Below are 13,401 nucleotides of genomic sequence, written 5' to 3' on the forward strand. Positions count from 1 at the left end.
CTATAGACATAAGCAGCATCAAATCAGTTTATATAGTTTAGCAAGATTATTAGAACTAGTGTTGTGAGTAATCTTACAGTATAATGTTGAATAATAATATTGTATAGGTTGAAAATAACTTGTGTTGCACATCCTTGAGCTATTATTCCATTTATATTTTGAAAATCCTGCTTTGTCTAGTAATTAAGTTTCCTTTAAAGGCTGCATGCATAAAATATATTGGTGGAAACTATTTATATCAGGTTGTCACTTATGAGTCTAATGGCCAAATACAACTATAATTAAAATGGTAAATTAATGTAAAGGTTATTTCAAAACTGTTCATTTAAGATCCAGCATATTATTGAACTGTTATTTGTATTTGCTTTAGCGTCCTGTTAAATTATTCACTAATATTTCCATTCTTTTCTAATCAGAATCATCCCAGATGTTTCAGCATTGAAGATAAAAAGAGACAAGAGCTCAAAGCAAGACATAAGTTTCATGAAAAAAGTAATTGACATAATTATGTATTTCATTTAGCTTGTAATGAACAGCTAATTCAAAACGTTGAAAAATGTCACAGGCATTAGTTAGGCTTTTGAGTTAACGTACTGGTGGATTCTTGTAGTTCCTCAAACTTAAGACAATTTCTCAGGCTGATGTTCTAAATTTAAAAGTTCTAAGAAAATCCTGAAATTGTTCATGAATTACTTCTATCCTTGCTTGCTTCTGTGGACATTGACTCTCTGGTTCACGACCCTATATTTGCTCTCCTTCCATCATCAGCATATTAATCTGGTTCTGATTTCCCCCCCACCTTGTTTCCACTTCTTTCCCTGCCAGCTCACCCATGTATCTCTGTCAGTACACCAGTTTTCACAAAATCTGTTCCATGTGGTTACAAGTTATATATTCTTTGCTGACTTTACTGGTGATTTTCTTGGCCCTCAGTTTGGACTTCTCAATAAGTTGGGACCTTTTATTTTCATTCCAACCTGTGAGCCTCTGTAAATTAAAGACCTTAATCAGGTCCTTTTTTTTCCCCAGAGGCTGCTATAGAATTTGGTCCAGCAATTGGTTTCCAAATCATTCTATTTCATTCTTTTATTTCTATTTTCAGAATTTCAGTGATTCTTTATACAATCTTACTGTACAGGCTGCCTGAAGTCTTAAACACTTCGTATCAAAATGGGTCCTCTTTACAAGTAACCTTTAGTCAAAAAACAAAATTTAACCAAATTTTCTCAGCCAGTCAGATAGAACTGAATAGCTGAGGTCCATAATCCTTTTGTTAATGTGCTTTTAGGTAAGTTTTGTGATAACTCTGAGTCTTTCCACTTCATTGTTGCCAAACTCTTCACTTTAACCAATTAGTCTTTTGCAGTACAACAAACAAGTATGAAGCCTGGTTTTACATTATTGACAGGTTCTAAAGGTACCAAGCTCATGTACTTGACCTTAATGAAAACCACTGTAATTTGGACCAGTGCAATAGAAGAGAATAGAAGGATTGCACCCATAATGTAATGTTCCGTATTGTTGTACAATACCACACATTAATGTCAATGGAGTTCAAAATGTTCTTAAGCATCTGCACTTAATAGAATAGAAAAATCTATATTCTCTTCCTTTGCTGTCTGACTTGTAATATTTTAATTGGATGCTACTGTCTAGGCATCCTTTAATGATGAATGTCATGAAGACCCCTCCTTCCCCAATTTTAATTTTAGCTGAATGTTAGGCTTTTATGAGTATAATTACAAAGCCGACTCCAGAGTAAATGAGTATAATCATTATATGATAAAGCAATTTTATGATTTAACATAATAGGAAATTTACATAATTATCCTTAAAACATTTCCTGACACTAAGTTGACTTTGATAAGATATTAAGAGCTTGATATCATTTTTGGTAGTTGTTTTACAAAATATATTACATTCACTGTGGATTTTAAAACAAAATTCTGTAGTTTTCTCTCCCATTATCTCTCCCATTTCCCACACATCTGCCCTCACCCCATCCACATGCCACCCCGCTCGGGATAGGGTATTTCTTGTCCTTACCTACCACCCCACCAGCCTCCAGGTCCAACGTATAATTCTCCGTAACTTCTGCCACCTCCAATGGGATCCCACTACCAAACACATTTTTCCCTTCCCCCCCCTGCTTTTTGCAGGGATCGCTCCCTGTGCAACTCCCTTGTCCACTTGTGCCCCCCCCCCCCCATCCCTTCCCACCGATCTCCCTCCTGGCACTTATCCTTGTAAACGGAACAAGTGCTACACCTGCCCTTACACTTCCTCCCTCACCACCATTCATGGCCCCAGACAGTCCTTCCAGGTGAGGCGACACTTCACCTGTGAGTCGGCTGGTGTGGTATACTGCGTCCAGTGCTCCCGGTGTGGCCTTTTATATATTGGTGAGACTCGACGCAGACTGGGAGACCGTTTCATTGAACACCTACACTCGGTCTGCCAGAAAAAGCAGGATCTCCCAGTGGCCACACATTTTAATTCCACGTCCCATTCCCATTCTGATATGTCTATCCATGGCCTCCTCTATTGTCAAAATGAATCCAAACTCAGGTTGGAGGAACAACACCTTATATACCGGCTGGGTAGCCTCCAACCTGATGGCATGAACATTGACTTCTCTAACTTCCATTAATGCCCCTCCTCCCCTTCTTACCCCATCCCTGGCATATTTAGTTGTTTGCCTGTTCTCCATCTTCCTCTGGTGCTCCCCCCCACCCTTTCTTTCTCCCGAGGCCTCCCGTCCCATGATCCTTTCACTTCTCCAGCTCTGTATCACTTTCGCCTATCACCTTTCCAGCTCTTAGCTTCATCCCACCCCCTCTGGTCTTCTCCTATCATTTTGCATTTCCCACTCCCCCCACTACTTTCAAATCTCTTACTATCTTTCCTTTTGGTTAGTCCTGACGAAGGGTCTCGGCCGGAAATGTCAACAGCGCTTCTCCCTATAGATGCTGCCTGGCCTGCAGTGTTCCACTATCATTTTGTGTGTGTGTTGTTATTCTGTAGTTTTATTATTTTTAGCCAACTCTCTCACAGATGATTTAACAAAACTTAATTCAAAACATCTAGATTGCTTATTGTTTGAATAGTGCAGTTAGGTTGTTTAAGATAATGAACAGTTCGTTTCTACTAAAAAATGTAATTTCACTTGAGAAATTGCAATACAACAGAAGAAAGCATGGAAAACTAAGCATTATTGCAGGAATTTTCAGCGATAGAATTTTTGATGGCTTCTGGGAGATTACCAGAATGAAATCGATGCAAACAACAGATCTTGTTTCAATCATCAGCTCTAAACCACATAGGTCAGTGTGCTGTCCTTTATACAGGGAAAAATCGATGAGGAAGAGGTAACATTAGGGAAATTTGACAGCTCAGTGGTTGTGGAGGAACCAGTAAAGGTTTGAAATGTAAGAATCGCAGTGCTAAATCTGCCTGGGTTTCTGGAAGTGAACTTGTTTCTAGTGCAGACAAAAACCTTGTGTACAGAACAGATTGTACTCAATAATTTTCTTACAAAGAAATTGCTTCTCATCACTCATTATAGAAAAATGTTATTTGAATAATTAACTTCAAAGACCAGAGCAGTACACTTTGTAATGATTTTGGGCAGTTACTATCATGGTCATGTGCATTTACTGATGAGTGTCAGTCATTAACAATTTTTGATCATAACCAGCAATTCCATTTTTCAGCAAGGACAGCTGTTATACAGGCACATTTACGTGGGATGCAAAGAAGATGATAATGGACAGAAAAACTTTGAATCCTTATTCATCATTCTCGTACTTATTACAATAGAACTGGCCAATGACGAAGTGATTGTAGACCTGATTCGTCTTGCACTAGCTATTCAGGTAGAATTCACAAATATGTTTAAATTTATAGTTTAGTATTGAAAATGATATTTTATAATTAGAAACTGTATGTTAAATTAGTGCAAATGATTGTATTAATCAAAATTGTTGTATGGAAGGAATTAACTAGGATTTATATCTAAAAAAGTATTGTTAATTGTAAGCTTTTAGTTTATCATTTTAAATGTTGTTTCAGGTGATAGACTCGGCTCAGAGTTCTCCAAAGGACTTGGTCGTCATTCCATTTGCAAATTATGCTCAATATCGCAGTTCTTTTCCACAGTAAATTATGTACATAAGCTAATGCACTGGATCAAAATATTATCATCAAAAGCCATTTCGAGAATTGAAAACAATTGTTTCTAAAAAAAAGAATCCACATGGAGCCTTTTATTTGTTGTATTGCTGTACTATAACTTTACATCTGATTTGTAGAAAATTGTATTATTAATGCAGTTAAGTCTTTAAAATTTATGAATGAAGCTAGAGGCAGAAACATAAGAAATAATAACAGTGGTATGCCATATGGTTTTTTGAACTACCTTCAATAAGGTCGAAAGCTTAATTTGGTCTCGTGTGTATTCAGTGATTCAGCACCTCCATAGTTCCTTGGCTCTGAATTCCAAAGGCTCATGATCTTCCTCATCTTCATCTTAAAAGAGCAATCCTTATTGTGAAACCTTGCCTCTTTCTTCTAGAATCCAACCACTCCAACAACACCCCTATCCCCTATCAATTGAAACACCCACTCAAGTCAAGTCACTTTTTATTGTCATTTGCACCATAACTGCTGGTGCAGTACACAGTAAAAACAAGACAATGTTTTTCAGGACCATGGTGCTACATGAAGCAGTGCAAAAGCAACACTGAACTACGTGAAAACAACACAGAAAAAAAACTACACTAGACTACAGACCTACCCAGGACTGCATAAAGTGCACAAAACAGTGCAGGCATTACAATAAATAATAAACACAGATACTGAGGCCTTGATCTACTTTCTTGATTGAGATATGGTCAGCACCTGCGTAATTTTTTTGAGCTAGCAGAAAAATCAACCAATACTCAGTTTTCACTGGAATTAAAAATGCTTAAATTTCCTTGATATTTTATATCACAATTGTTTGAAAATAACTAAAGAAAACTCGCAACCTAGGTAGTGATTTTATTGTTTTGCAAAACTACTTAAAATATGTTGAATGACATGGATGATGATTTCATAATCTACTGTTATTTGGAAACGTAAAATCCATGACCTCATTAATTATTTCTAAACATCTTGTCCTTTGCATAATTTCCTAATATCTAAAACTTCCATTAGCTCCAATACATTAGAGAGTTCAATTTGTTCATGAAAATCTCTATAATTCAGTTGTGACATTGAAGTCACATTTTTCAGATTGAAATTCAACAATGTATTACCTTGTATTAGGAGTGAGATGTTAACACTGATCTTGTTCCTAGCTTGGACAAGATTACAGCTTTCAGAAACACTTTTTTGAAATGTATGATTATTGTTCTTATCTCTAATTTTTCAAATTATTGCTAATAGGATTTGGCAGTGACTAATGAAGATAACTTGCCCACGCATAACCGTTGTGCCATTCTATCTCTTGTGGCTGCATATTTGAACTTCCTAAGTCAGATGATTGCAGTACCAGCTTTCTGTCAGCATGTAAATAAGGTTGGTAGTTTAGTCTTCGAGACTTTTCTTGAGTTATCTAAGGAACGTGTGCTTGGATAAGGTTCCAGAGGATTATGCAATGCACTGATCAGCCATTAGTTACATTGGATAGAAGTATTTTTAAAATAATATATTTTATTGATGAACATTGTAGCCAAATACTTCATTAAATGCTGCCCTAATGGACTCTTTCAGTGCTAAAGTTACTTAGTAAGTAATGCCAATGTGAATGATGGTGAAAATATAACATTCCTTGCCCAGTGGGTAAAGCATGGGAAGTAGTTAACAAAAATGCAGCTAGGATTTAAATTCCTTCCTAAGAATTGGTCCTGTCTAGCCTGAGCTGAGCTTTCAAACCACATTTGTGCCATTACTAAAACTACCTTTTCTCATCACCTCCTTTACCTTGTGTAATTCCAACACTGCATCTCTTAAATCCCACTCCCATAGCAATTTTTAATCTCTAGACTGATTGGTTGAACTTGCGCTTTTCTCTTTCATTATGCTCTCTATAAATCTTGAACTCTTTACGAAACCACCTATCCATCTCTTCTTATGTCATAGTCCATTTGCTCTTTACTGTATTATTTTATTGACTTGCATTCTTCCCTGGCTAAGTTATTAGTTGATTTTAAGGTTGTAACACATGCTTTCAAATCTCTCCTTGATCCTAACCCTCTGTATCTGTATAATCTCTTCCATCACTGGATCTATTTGATTTATTTGCATTCATTTTAATTCTAGCTTCTGAGAAAGTAATTGCTTCATCTTGGTAGGCATTTCAGCAACCAAAGCTCAGAACTCATTCCCCTCCTAAATCCCTCCACCTTTCATTCCAACTTTATGATGCTAATTATGTCAATCACTGTTGACCAGTCAGTAGGATATAGATATCCACCCAGCTTAACCTGTCAATTTTTAGTTGATAATGCTCCTGTGAAGTACATTTGCACAGTTATTCAAAATATGCTATATTGTTGAACCTAATAGTTTAAAATTAAATTGACCCAAGATTTTGTAAAGTTTACTTTGCTATTCCTCCTCAGGTTTTTTACCTGAGTAAACGCTATAAACTGGAATATGCTGTAGCTCTCTAATATTGTCCATGAAAGGTGAAAGCTGTTGAGTTCTGAGCTTGGATAGCTAGGCAACATTCTTGTATCCATTATCAGGTCTTCAGCTCCCAAAGTTAAGTTCACCAGTTATCTCTGGTAGTTGTTTGGAACTGTCAGTCTGTGTTCTTGCCTTTGCTAGGTAGGTCTGGCTGTTTTGTTGGACACTATACAGTCCACTAAGACACGGGGTAATGAATACAGTTTCAGCAAGAACAGGAACTCTACTGAATAGATACCCATATTACACAGTATGGAAGCATGGGGGAGGGTGTGGTTAAACTGGAGGAACAAAAATCTAAAGACATAGAATTAGCGATGTATGTTTAGAATAATCTAACTTAACTATTGTATGACTTATGACTTCCTTTTTAAGGTGATTGAAATACGAAGCAAAGAAGCACCTTATCTTCTGCCTGAAAACCTCTCCAGAGAAAAGTACGTACAAGTACAGTAGATGCTCTTTTGAAAATTAATTTCTGTTTATTTTATGTAAGGAAAATGACTGTGGTATAGCAAATCTGAACCATTCACATTGATATTCATTTTCTCAAAAATAAGTTCATAAGTAGAGAATCTCGTAAATATGACTGGGGGGGGGGGGAATTACTCCTTGTTCTCAGTTTAAAGGTTTCAAATGTATATAATATACATCCTGAAATTCTTTTTCTTCGCAACCATCCTTGAAAACAGAGAAGTGCCCCAAAGAATGAATGATAGTTAAATGTTAGAACCCCAAAGCGCCCCCAGCTCCCCCTTCCACACATAAGCTTCAGCAAAGCATGATCTCCCCTCCCCCACCAGCAAAAAAAGCATCGCACCTCACCCCCCCCCCCCCCACCAAGCACTCAAGCATGCAGCAAAGCATCAATAAAGACACAGACTTGCAGTACCCCAAAGACTACTCGTTCACCCGGTAATTCGACATACCACAGGCGCGCGCGTGCGCGCTCTCTCTCTCTCTCTCTCTCTCCCCCCTCTCCCCCTCCCTCTCCCCCTCCCTCTCCCCCTCCCTCTCCCCCTCCCTCTCCCCCTCCCTCTCCCCCTCCCTCTCCTTCCCCCTCCCCCTCCCCCTAATAAGGAAAAAAGAGGTGTCCCCATTTCACAGTGAGAGGGAAGATATGACAAACAACTCACTGATTTACGATGCTAAAAGTTTGTGTGTTGCTTTTTCCGAGCTTTTGGATAAATGTCATGAAAAACACCAGACAGCACTAAAATAGGCAGAAACGTTTATAGGAACAATCAATCAGATTCTGTCTCAGTTACGAGCTCTGTGTTAGCATCCATGCCATGGAAATGAAAATGAATTTAAAGCAATGGATGTGCCTGAATGGTCCACACAGATATGTTGTATTTGAGGATTGTAATGCCTCCATGCACTAGCAGACACATCACCGTGGAGGTAAAGAGAAACTTAAGACCAATTTGTAGATGAAAATAATTCTGTAGATTTCTCCAGAAACCAATAAAGTTATCTTCATAAAGAAGTACGGCACTGAGATAAGCCCTGTTGTCTTCCCATCAATGCCAACCTTGGTAATCATTTATTCTGATCACATTTGTCCATATTATGTCTTTAGTGTTCTGTGTCTTCATAGTCAAGTGTCTCAAGGCATGTTAAATGTTGTGATTATATCTACATCCTCCACTACTTCGGGCTGTGCATTCCAGATACCAGCTACTCTCTGTGTGGTAAAACCTTTCTGCTTTGATTTGGTCTTAACCTCCACCCTCTTACCTTAAGCCTATTACCTCTTGTCTTAGACACTTTTCCCACCACCATGGAAAAGAAAATAAATTACTATTTGTTCAGAATTTTCATAATCGTATTTACTTCGATCAGTTTCTAATTATCTCAATATGACAATTGTACAACATAGATTTTCTTTGTTTCTGATCATGTTGTTGCTTGTATAGTTTTGCATAATTTGTTCTTTTTTGTCAGTGTTTCTGTGCCTGTGATACTGCTGCAAATAAGGCTTTCATTGCACCTGTGCATTCATGTACTTGTGCATATGACAGTAAATTTGACTCCATTTCAGGGAAAAACAAGCCAGCCTTTCTAACTCTCCTTGTAAGTAAAGCCCTCCAATCTGCATTGTGAATTCCTCTGCTCTTTCTCCAGCATAATCTCATCCAAAATACACCTGCAGATGCCAGAATTCCAGACTATCACACACAAAATGCTTGAGGAACTCAGCAGGTCAGGCAGCATTTATGGAGATGAATACAGAGTAGATCTTTCAGGCCAAGACCCTTCACTGAGACTGAAGGATTGCATGTTTTTTGGGTGTGTTACATGACACAAGTTCTTGGTTAGGCTGTAATTAGAATACAGTTGTAAAGTAATATTCCAACTCTTATATTTGGTACCCTGGCCAATGGACACAAACATGCCATATGTTTTTTTTAAACCACCTGTATTCATCTGTGTTGCCACTTTGAAGGAAAATGTTCCAAGAGGTTACTGACTGCAAGAGCTAGAAAACACATAACCTACCTTATGAGCACAGCAATATCCGCCTGAGCTGAGAATTCTTCCCATTTCCTTTTAAAGGTTTGCAGTTAATCTGCATTTATTGCAAGAGCTAACATTTTCTAAAGATCATTTACTTGTATCTCACATAATTGTAATTTAAAATTATGGAAACCTACAGCACAGACACCATTTTTTTGGTCCACCTCATCCATCTGGGCCACATTGTTTATCTACAGACCTCCGTTTTTGCTCATATTAGACCCATATGCCTGCATATTGTACCTTTCCTATCCATTTTATGCCAAATATCTAAAATCTTATCTAACTGAACACTATATAATGGATGCATCTTGAGTTCCTCGATAATGTATCCAAGTTTATACATAAGTGGAGTAAAATCCCTCATTTCTTCACTCATTCTAATGGTAGTTATTTTTTTCACAGCTTCTCCACTGCTTTCTGAGGGATGTCCAAAGTTAATACTCGTTTATTATGGAAGCTAACTTAGCCAATCAGTGCCATATCTGACATCACTTTAGGATTATTCTTGGACTGCCTCTTCCTATTGAGTGCCATAGGCTGAATCTGATCAACTTTGTGTCATGTTTCAATCTTAACTGAGTTCTCAATCAGGCTATTTCCATTTCAAGAGTAACTTGTTACCATCCCTGTAATTCAGCCTGCCTCTTATTTTTTGTTCGGAATGCTGTTGTTGGCTTCAATTGTTTGCACAACTTGTATTTTTCTTTCTTTCTCTTGTGCATTAATTATTAGCCTTTTATTCTTTCTTTCTTTAATTGGATTCGTTTGGGTTCCTTGCTTTGTGGCTACCTGTCAACAAGCAAATCTCAAAGTTGTATAATTTATGCATCATTTGATAATAAATGTACTTGAATCTTTGCCTTTATTTCAGTCCACCCGTTGTTGAAGTTCTCATACATACCATAAGACGTAAGAGCAGAATTAGTTCATCTAGCCCATCAAATCTGCTCCACCATTCAGTCATGGCTGATAATTTTTTTCCTCCTCCTCAATCCCAGTTCCCAGCCTTTTCCTCGTAACCTTTGATACCGTGTCCAGTCAAGAACCTATCAGCCTCTGCCTTAAATACACCCAATGACCTGGCCTCCAAGGCTCCATATGATAACAAATTCCACAAATTTACCATTGTTTGGCTAAAGAAATTTCTCTGCATCCCTGTTTTGAAAAGACGCCTCTCTATCCTGAGGCTGTGCCCTCTTGCCCTAGACTCTCCCACCATGGGAAACACCTTTTCCACCTTCACTTCTGGAGTTTATTTTAAAGTGTCTTTCAGGGTGGCATGTCTTGCACCCATAACTAACCAGCTAATTCAAACCTCTCATCTGTATATTAATTCCTATTTACACATCACTTCTGATCTTGCTGATATGCTTCCATTATTCATCCCTGTTTCACCATGCTATGACTATTCTTGTACAAAAAGCACTGAGCAAGTCAAGTAATATTAATGTTTTGTGAAATACCTTTCACTAGAATTAAAAGGATATAGACATAATAACTTTAAGATGCAGGAAAAGGGTAGGAGGAAAAGCAAAAGTGAGAAGTAGAATGCCTCTAATAAGGTCAAAGCTAAGAGATTTTACTCCTGTGTAGTTAAATGAGGTTTTCATGTTCTATCCCAGAAACCTAAACTTGCTCAAAGCTTTCCACTTTGTCTTAACCTTCTCCTTATCCTCCACTCTGTCATTGTGAACTCCAACAGACTGCAAACTGCTCTGAACTCCAATTCTAGCTCTTCATGCGTTCCTGCTTTTATTAGTTCGCAATGGCAGCTTTAGTTTCAGCTGCCCTGCCAGTTGTTTAATATGAAAAAATGTAGCACTTTGACGGTCAGAACATGGAGGAACCATCGTGAATCCCCGCACCTCCAGGTGATCCTTTGATCTTAGTATCTGAGGTTGACATGTGGGATGTCTTCAGGAGAGTGAATCCACAGAAAGCATCCAGACCGGACAGGGTACCTGGCCACATACTAAAGACCTGTGCGGATCAACTGGCTGGTGTGTTCACTAAGATCTTTAACCTCACGCTTCTGGCAGTTTGAGGTACCCACCTGCTCCAAGCAGGCTTCAATTACACCAGTGCTGAAGAGGAGATTGGTGGCCTGCAGTTGTACTCGCATCCACAGTGATGAAGTGTTTTAAGAGGCTGGTGATGAAATGTATCAGCTCCTGTCTGAGTAGAATTTGGATCCACTCCAGTTTACCTATCAGAGCAATGTGTCCACAGCAGAAGCCATCTCAATGGCTCTGCTCTCAATCCTGGAACATTTGGACACCAAAGATTCATACATCAGAATGTTCTTTATTGACTACTGCTCAGCATTCAATGCCTTCAACTCCTCAGAACTAATCAATAAGCTCCAAGACCTTGACTTCAATACCCTCTTGTGCAATTGGATCATGGATTTCCCCACTTGTAAATCCTAGTCAATTTGGATTGGCAAAAACACCTCCTCCACAATCTCTATCAGCACAGATGCACCAAAGGGCTGTGTGCTTAGCCCCCTGCTCTCCTTGCTTTACACCTATGTCTGTATGGATAAGCGTAGCTCCAGTCCTACATTCAAGTTTGCTGATGATACCATTATTGCGTGCCGAATCAAAGATGGTGATGAATCAGCATACAGGAGGGAGATTGAAAATTTGGTTGAGTGGTGTCATAATAACCTCTCACTCAATACCAGCAAGATCAAGGAACTGAATGTAGACTGCAGGAGAGGGAAACCAGACGGCCGTGAACCAGTCCTCATCAGGGATCAGATTAGCAACTTTAAGTTCCTCAGTGTCACTTCAGAGGATCTGTCCTGGACTCAGCACGTAAAGAAAGCATGGCAGCACCTCTACTTAGAAGTCTCTGGATATTTGGCATGACATCTGAAACTTTGACAAACTTCTATAGATGTGTAATAGAGAGCATATTGATTAGCTGCATGGTGGCCTGGTATGGAAACCCCAATGCCTTTGAATAGAATATCGTACAAAAGCTAATGGATTTGGCCCAGTATATCACGAGTAAAGCCCTCCCAACCATTGAAACTTTGCTGTTGGAAAGCAGCTTATCCATCATTAGAGATCCCCAACATGCAGGCCATGCTTTCTTCTTGCTGCTGCTATCAGCTAGAAGGTACAGGTGCCTCAGGACTCACACCACTAGGTTCAAGGACAGTTACTACCCCTGAACCATCAGGCTCTTGAATACACTCACTGCCCTCGTCTTTGAGATGTTCTCACGACCAATTATTTTCACGTTAAGGACTCTTTATCTCAACTTCTCATGTTCTCATTATTTATATTTGCATTTGCGCATTTTGTTGTCTTCTGCACTCTGGCTGATCTTTCATCGTTATTAGACTATAGATTTGCTGAGTATGCCCACAGGGAAATGGGTCTCAGAGTTTTATATGGTGACTTGTGTATTTTGATAAAATTTGCTTTGAACTTTGTATTTCACTTTGAACTGTTGTTCAGGCTGGTTGCAATTTCTCTAGCGTGTTAAATTGCAATGTGCACTGTCAGATAGATTGTGTGTCAATGTGGTCAATGGAGAAAATGGGCTTTAATTAGTTCCTTGAAATATTTTTAATCTTGACACCTTTGAGGGAAATGTGATTCTTGAATTTTTTTTTCAGTTGGTTATCTTGTTCATTCCAAAAATGTTCACTGCTGTAGATTTTATCAAGTTCTGGATTCATCTGCCTTTTAATTTTTATGAATAATTTTAAATTTTTTGGTGCATTTTGATCAAAAGCAAACAACCCAGTTGGCTGTGTAACTCCATGCAAAATTAAAATTTAATCCACATGTCAGTAGCAGTTAGTCTGTCAGTATCATTATTTAAATAACATGCGAGCACTGATTATGCAATTCGTTTCAGTGGGGAATAATGAGGTTGCCATCTTTCAATTTGCCATCATGGGATCTGTTTTTATCGAATGGGATTGAGTTCATGAATTATCTTGTACAGATTGCTTTTTAACTACACCAACAGCAATTCATTTATTGTACTCTAGACACTGCTTAATCTTTCAGCCAAACTTGTTTGAACCTCTCGTGAGTGCTTGCTGTTGTTCATTCAGCTGTTCAGTCTTTCTTAAGATGATCAGTTTTGATATTGTTTCTGCAAATTGGCAGTAGACAAGAACCATGGCCCAAGGTGTGGAGTTGGTGGAAGTGTGTCAAATTGAGACATCCATCCAGGCTACAC

General features: G+C 38.5%; 1 protein-coding gene across 7 annotated transcripts in view; it reads left to right on the forward strand.

The window, feature by feature from the left end:
- LOC132399553 (protein EFR3 homolog A-like) overlaps nt 1-13,401 on the forward strand; it is a 154,625-nt gene that overhangs the window by 124,864 nt on the left and 16,360 nt on the right. For all 7 annotated transcript variants that reach the window (XM_059980036.1, XM_059980081.1, XM_059980072.1 and 4 more), the window contains 4 exons: nt 417-492; nt 3,714-3,875; nt 5,428-5,559; nt 7,048-7,109. In XM_059980036.1, coding sequence (XP_059836019.1) covers nt 417-492; nt 3,714-3,875; nt 5,428-5,559; nt 7,048-7,109 — 432 coding nt within the window. The remainder of the gene's footprint in view (nt 1-416; nt 493-3,713; nt 3,876-5,427; nt 5,560-7,047; nt 7,110-13,401) is intronic.

The sequence above is a fragment of the Hypanus sabinus genome, chromosome 1 (genome assembly GCF_030144855.1).
Source record: "Hypanus sabinus isolate sHypSab1 chromosome 1, sHypSab1.hap1, whole genome shotgun sequence".
Lineage (NCBI taxonomy): Eukaryota > Metazoa > Chordata > Chondrichthyes > Myliobatiformes > Dasyatidae > Hypanus > Hypanus sabinus.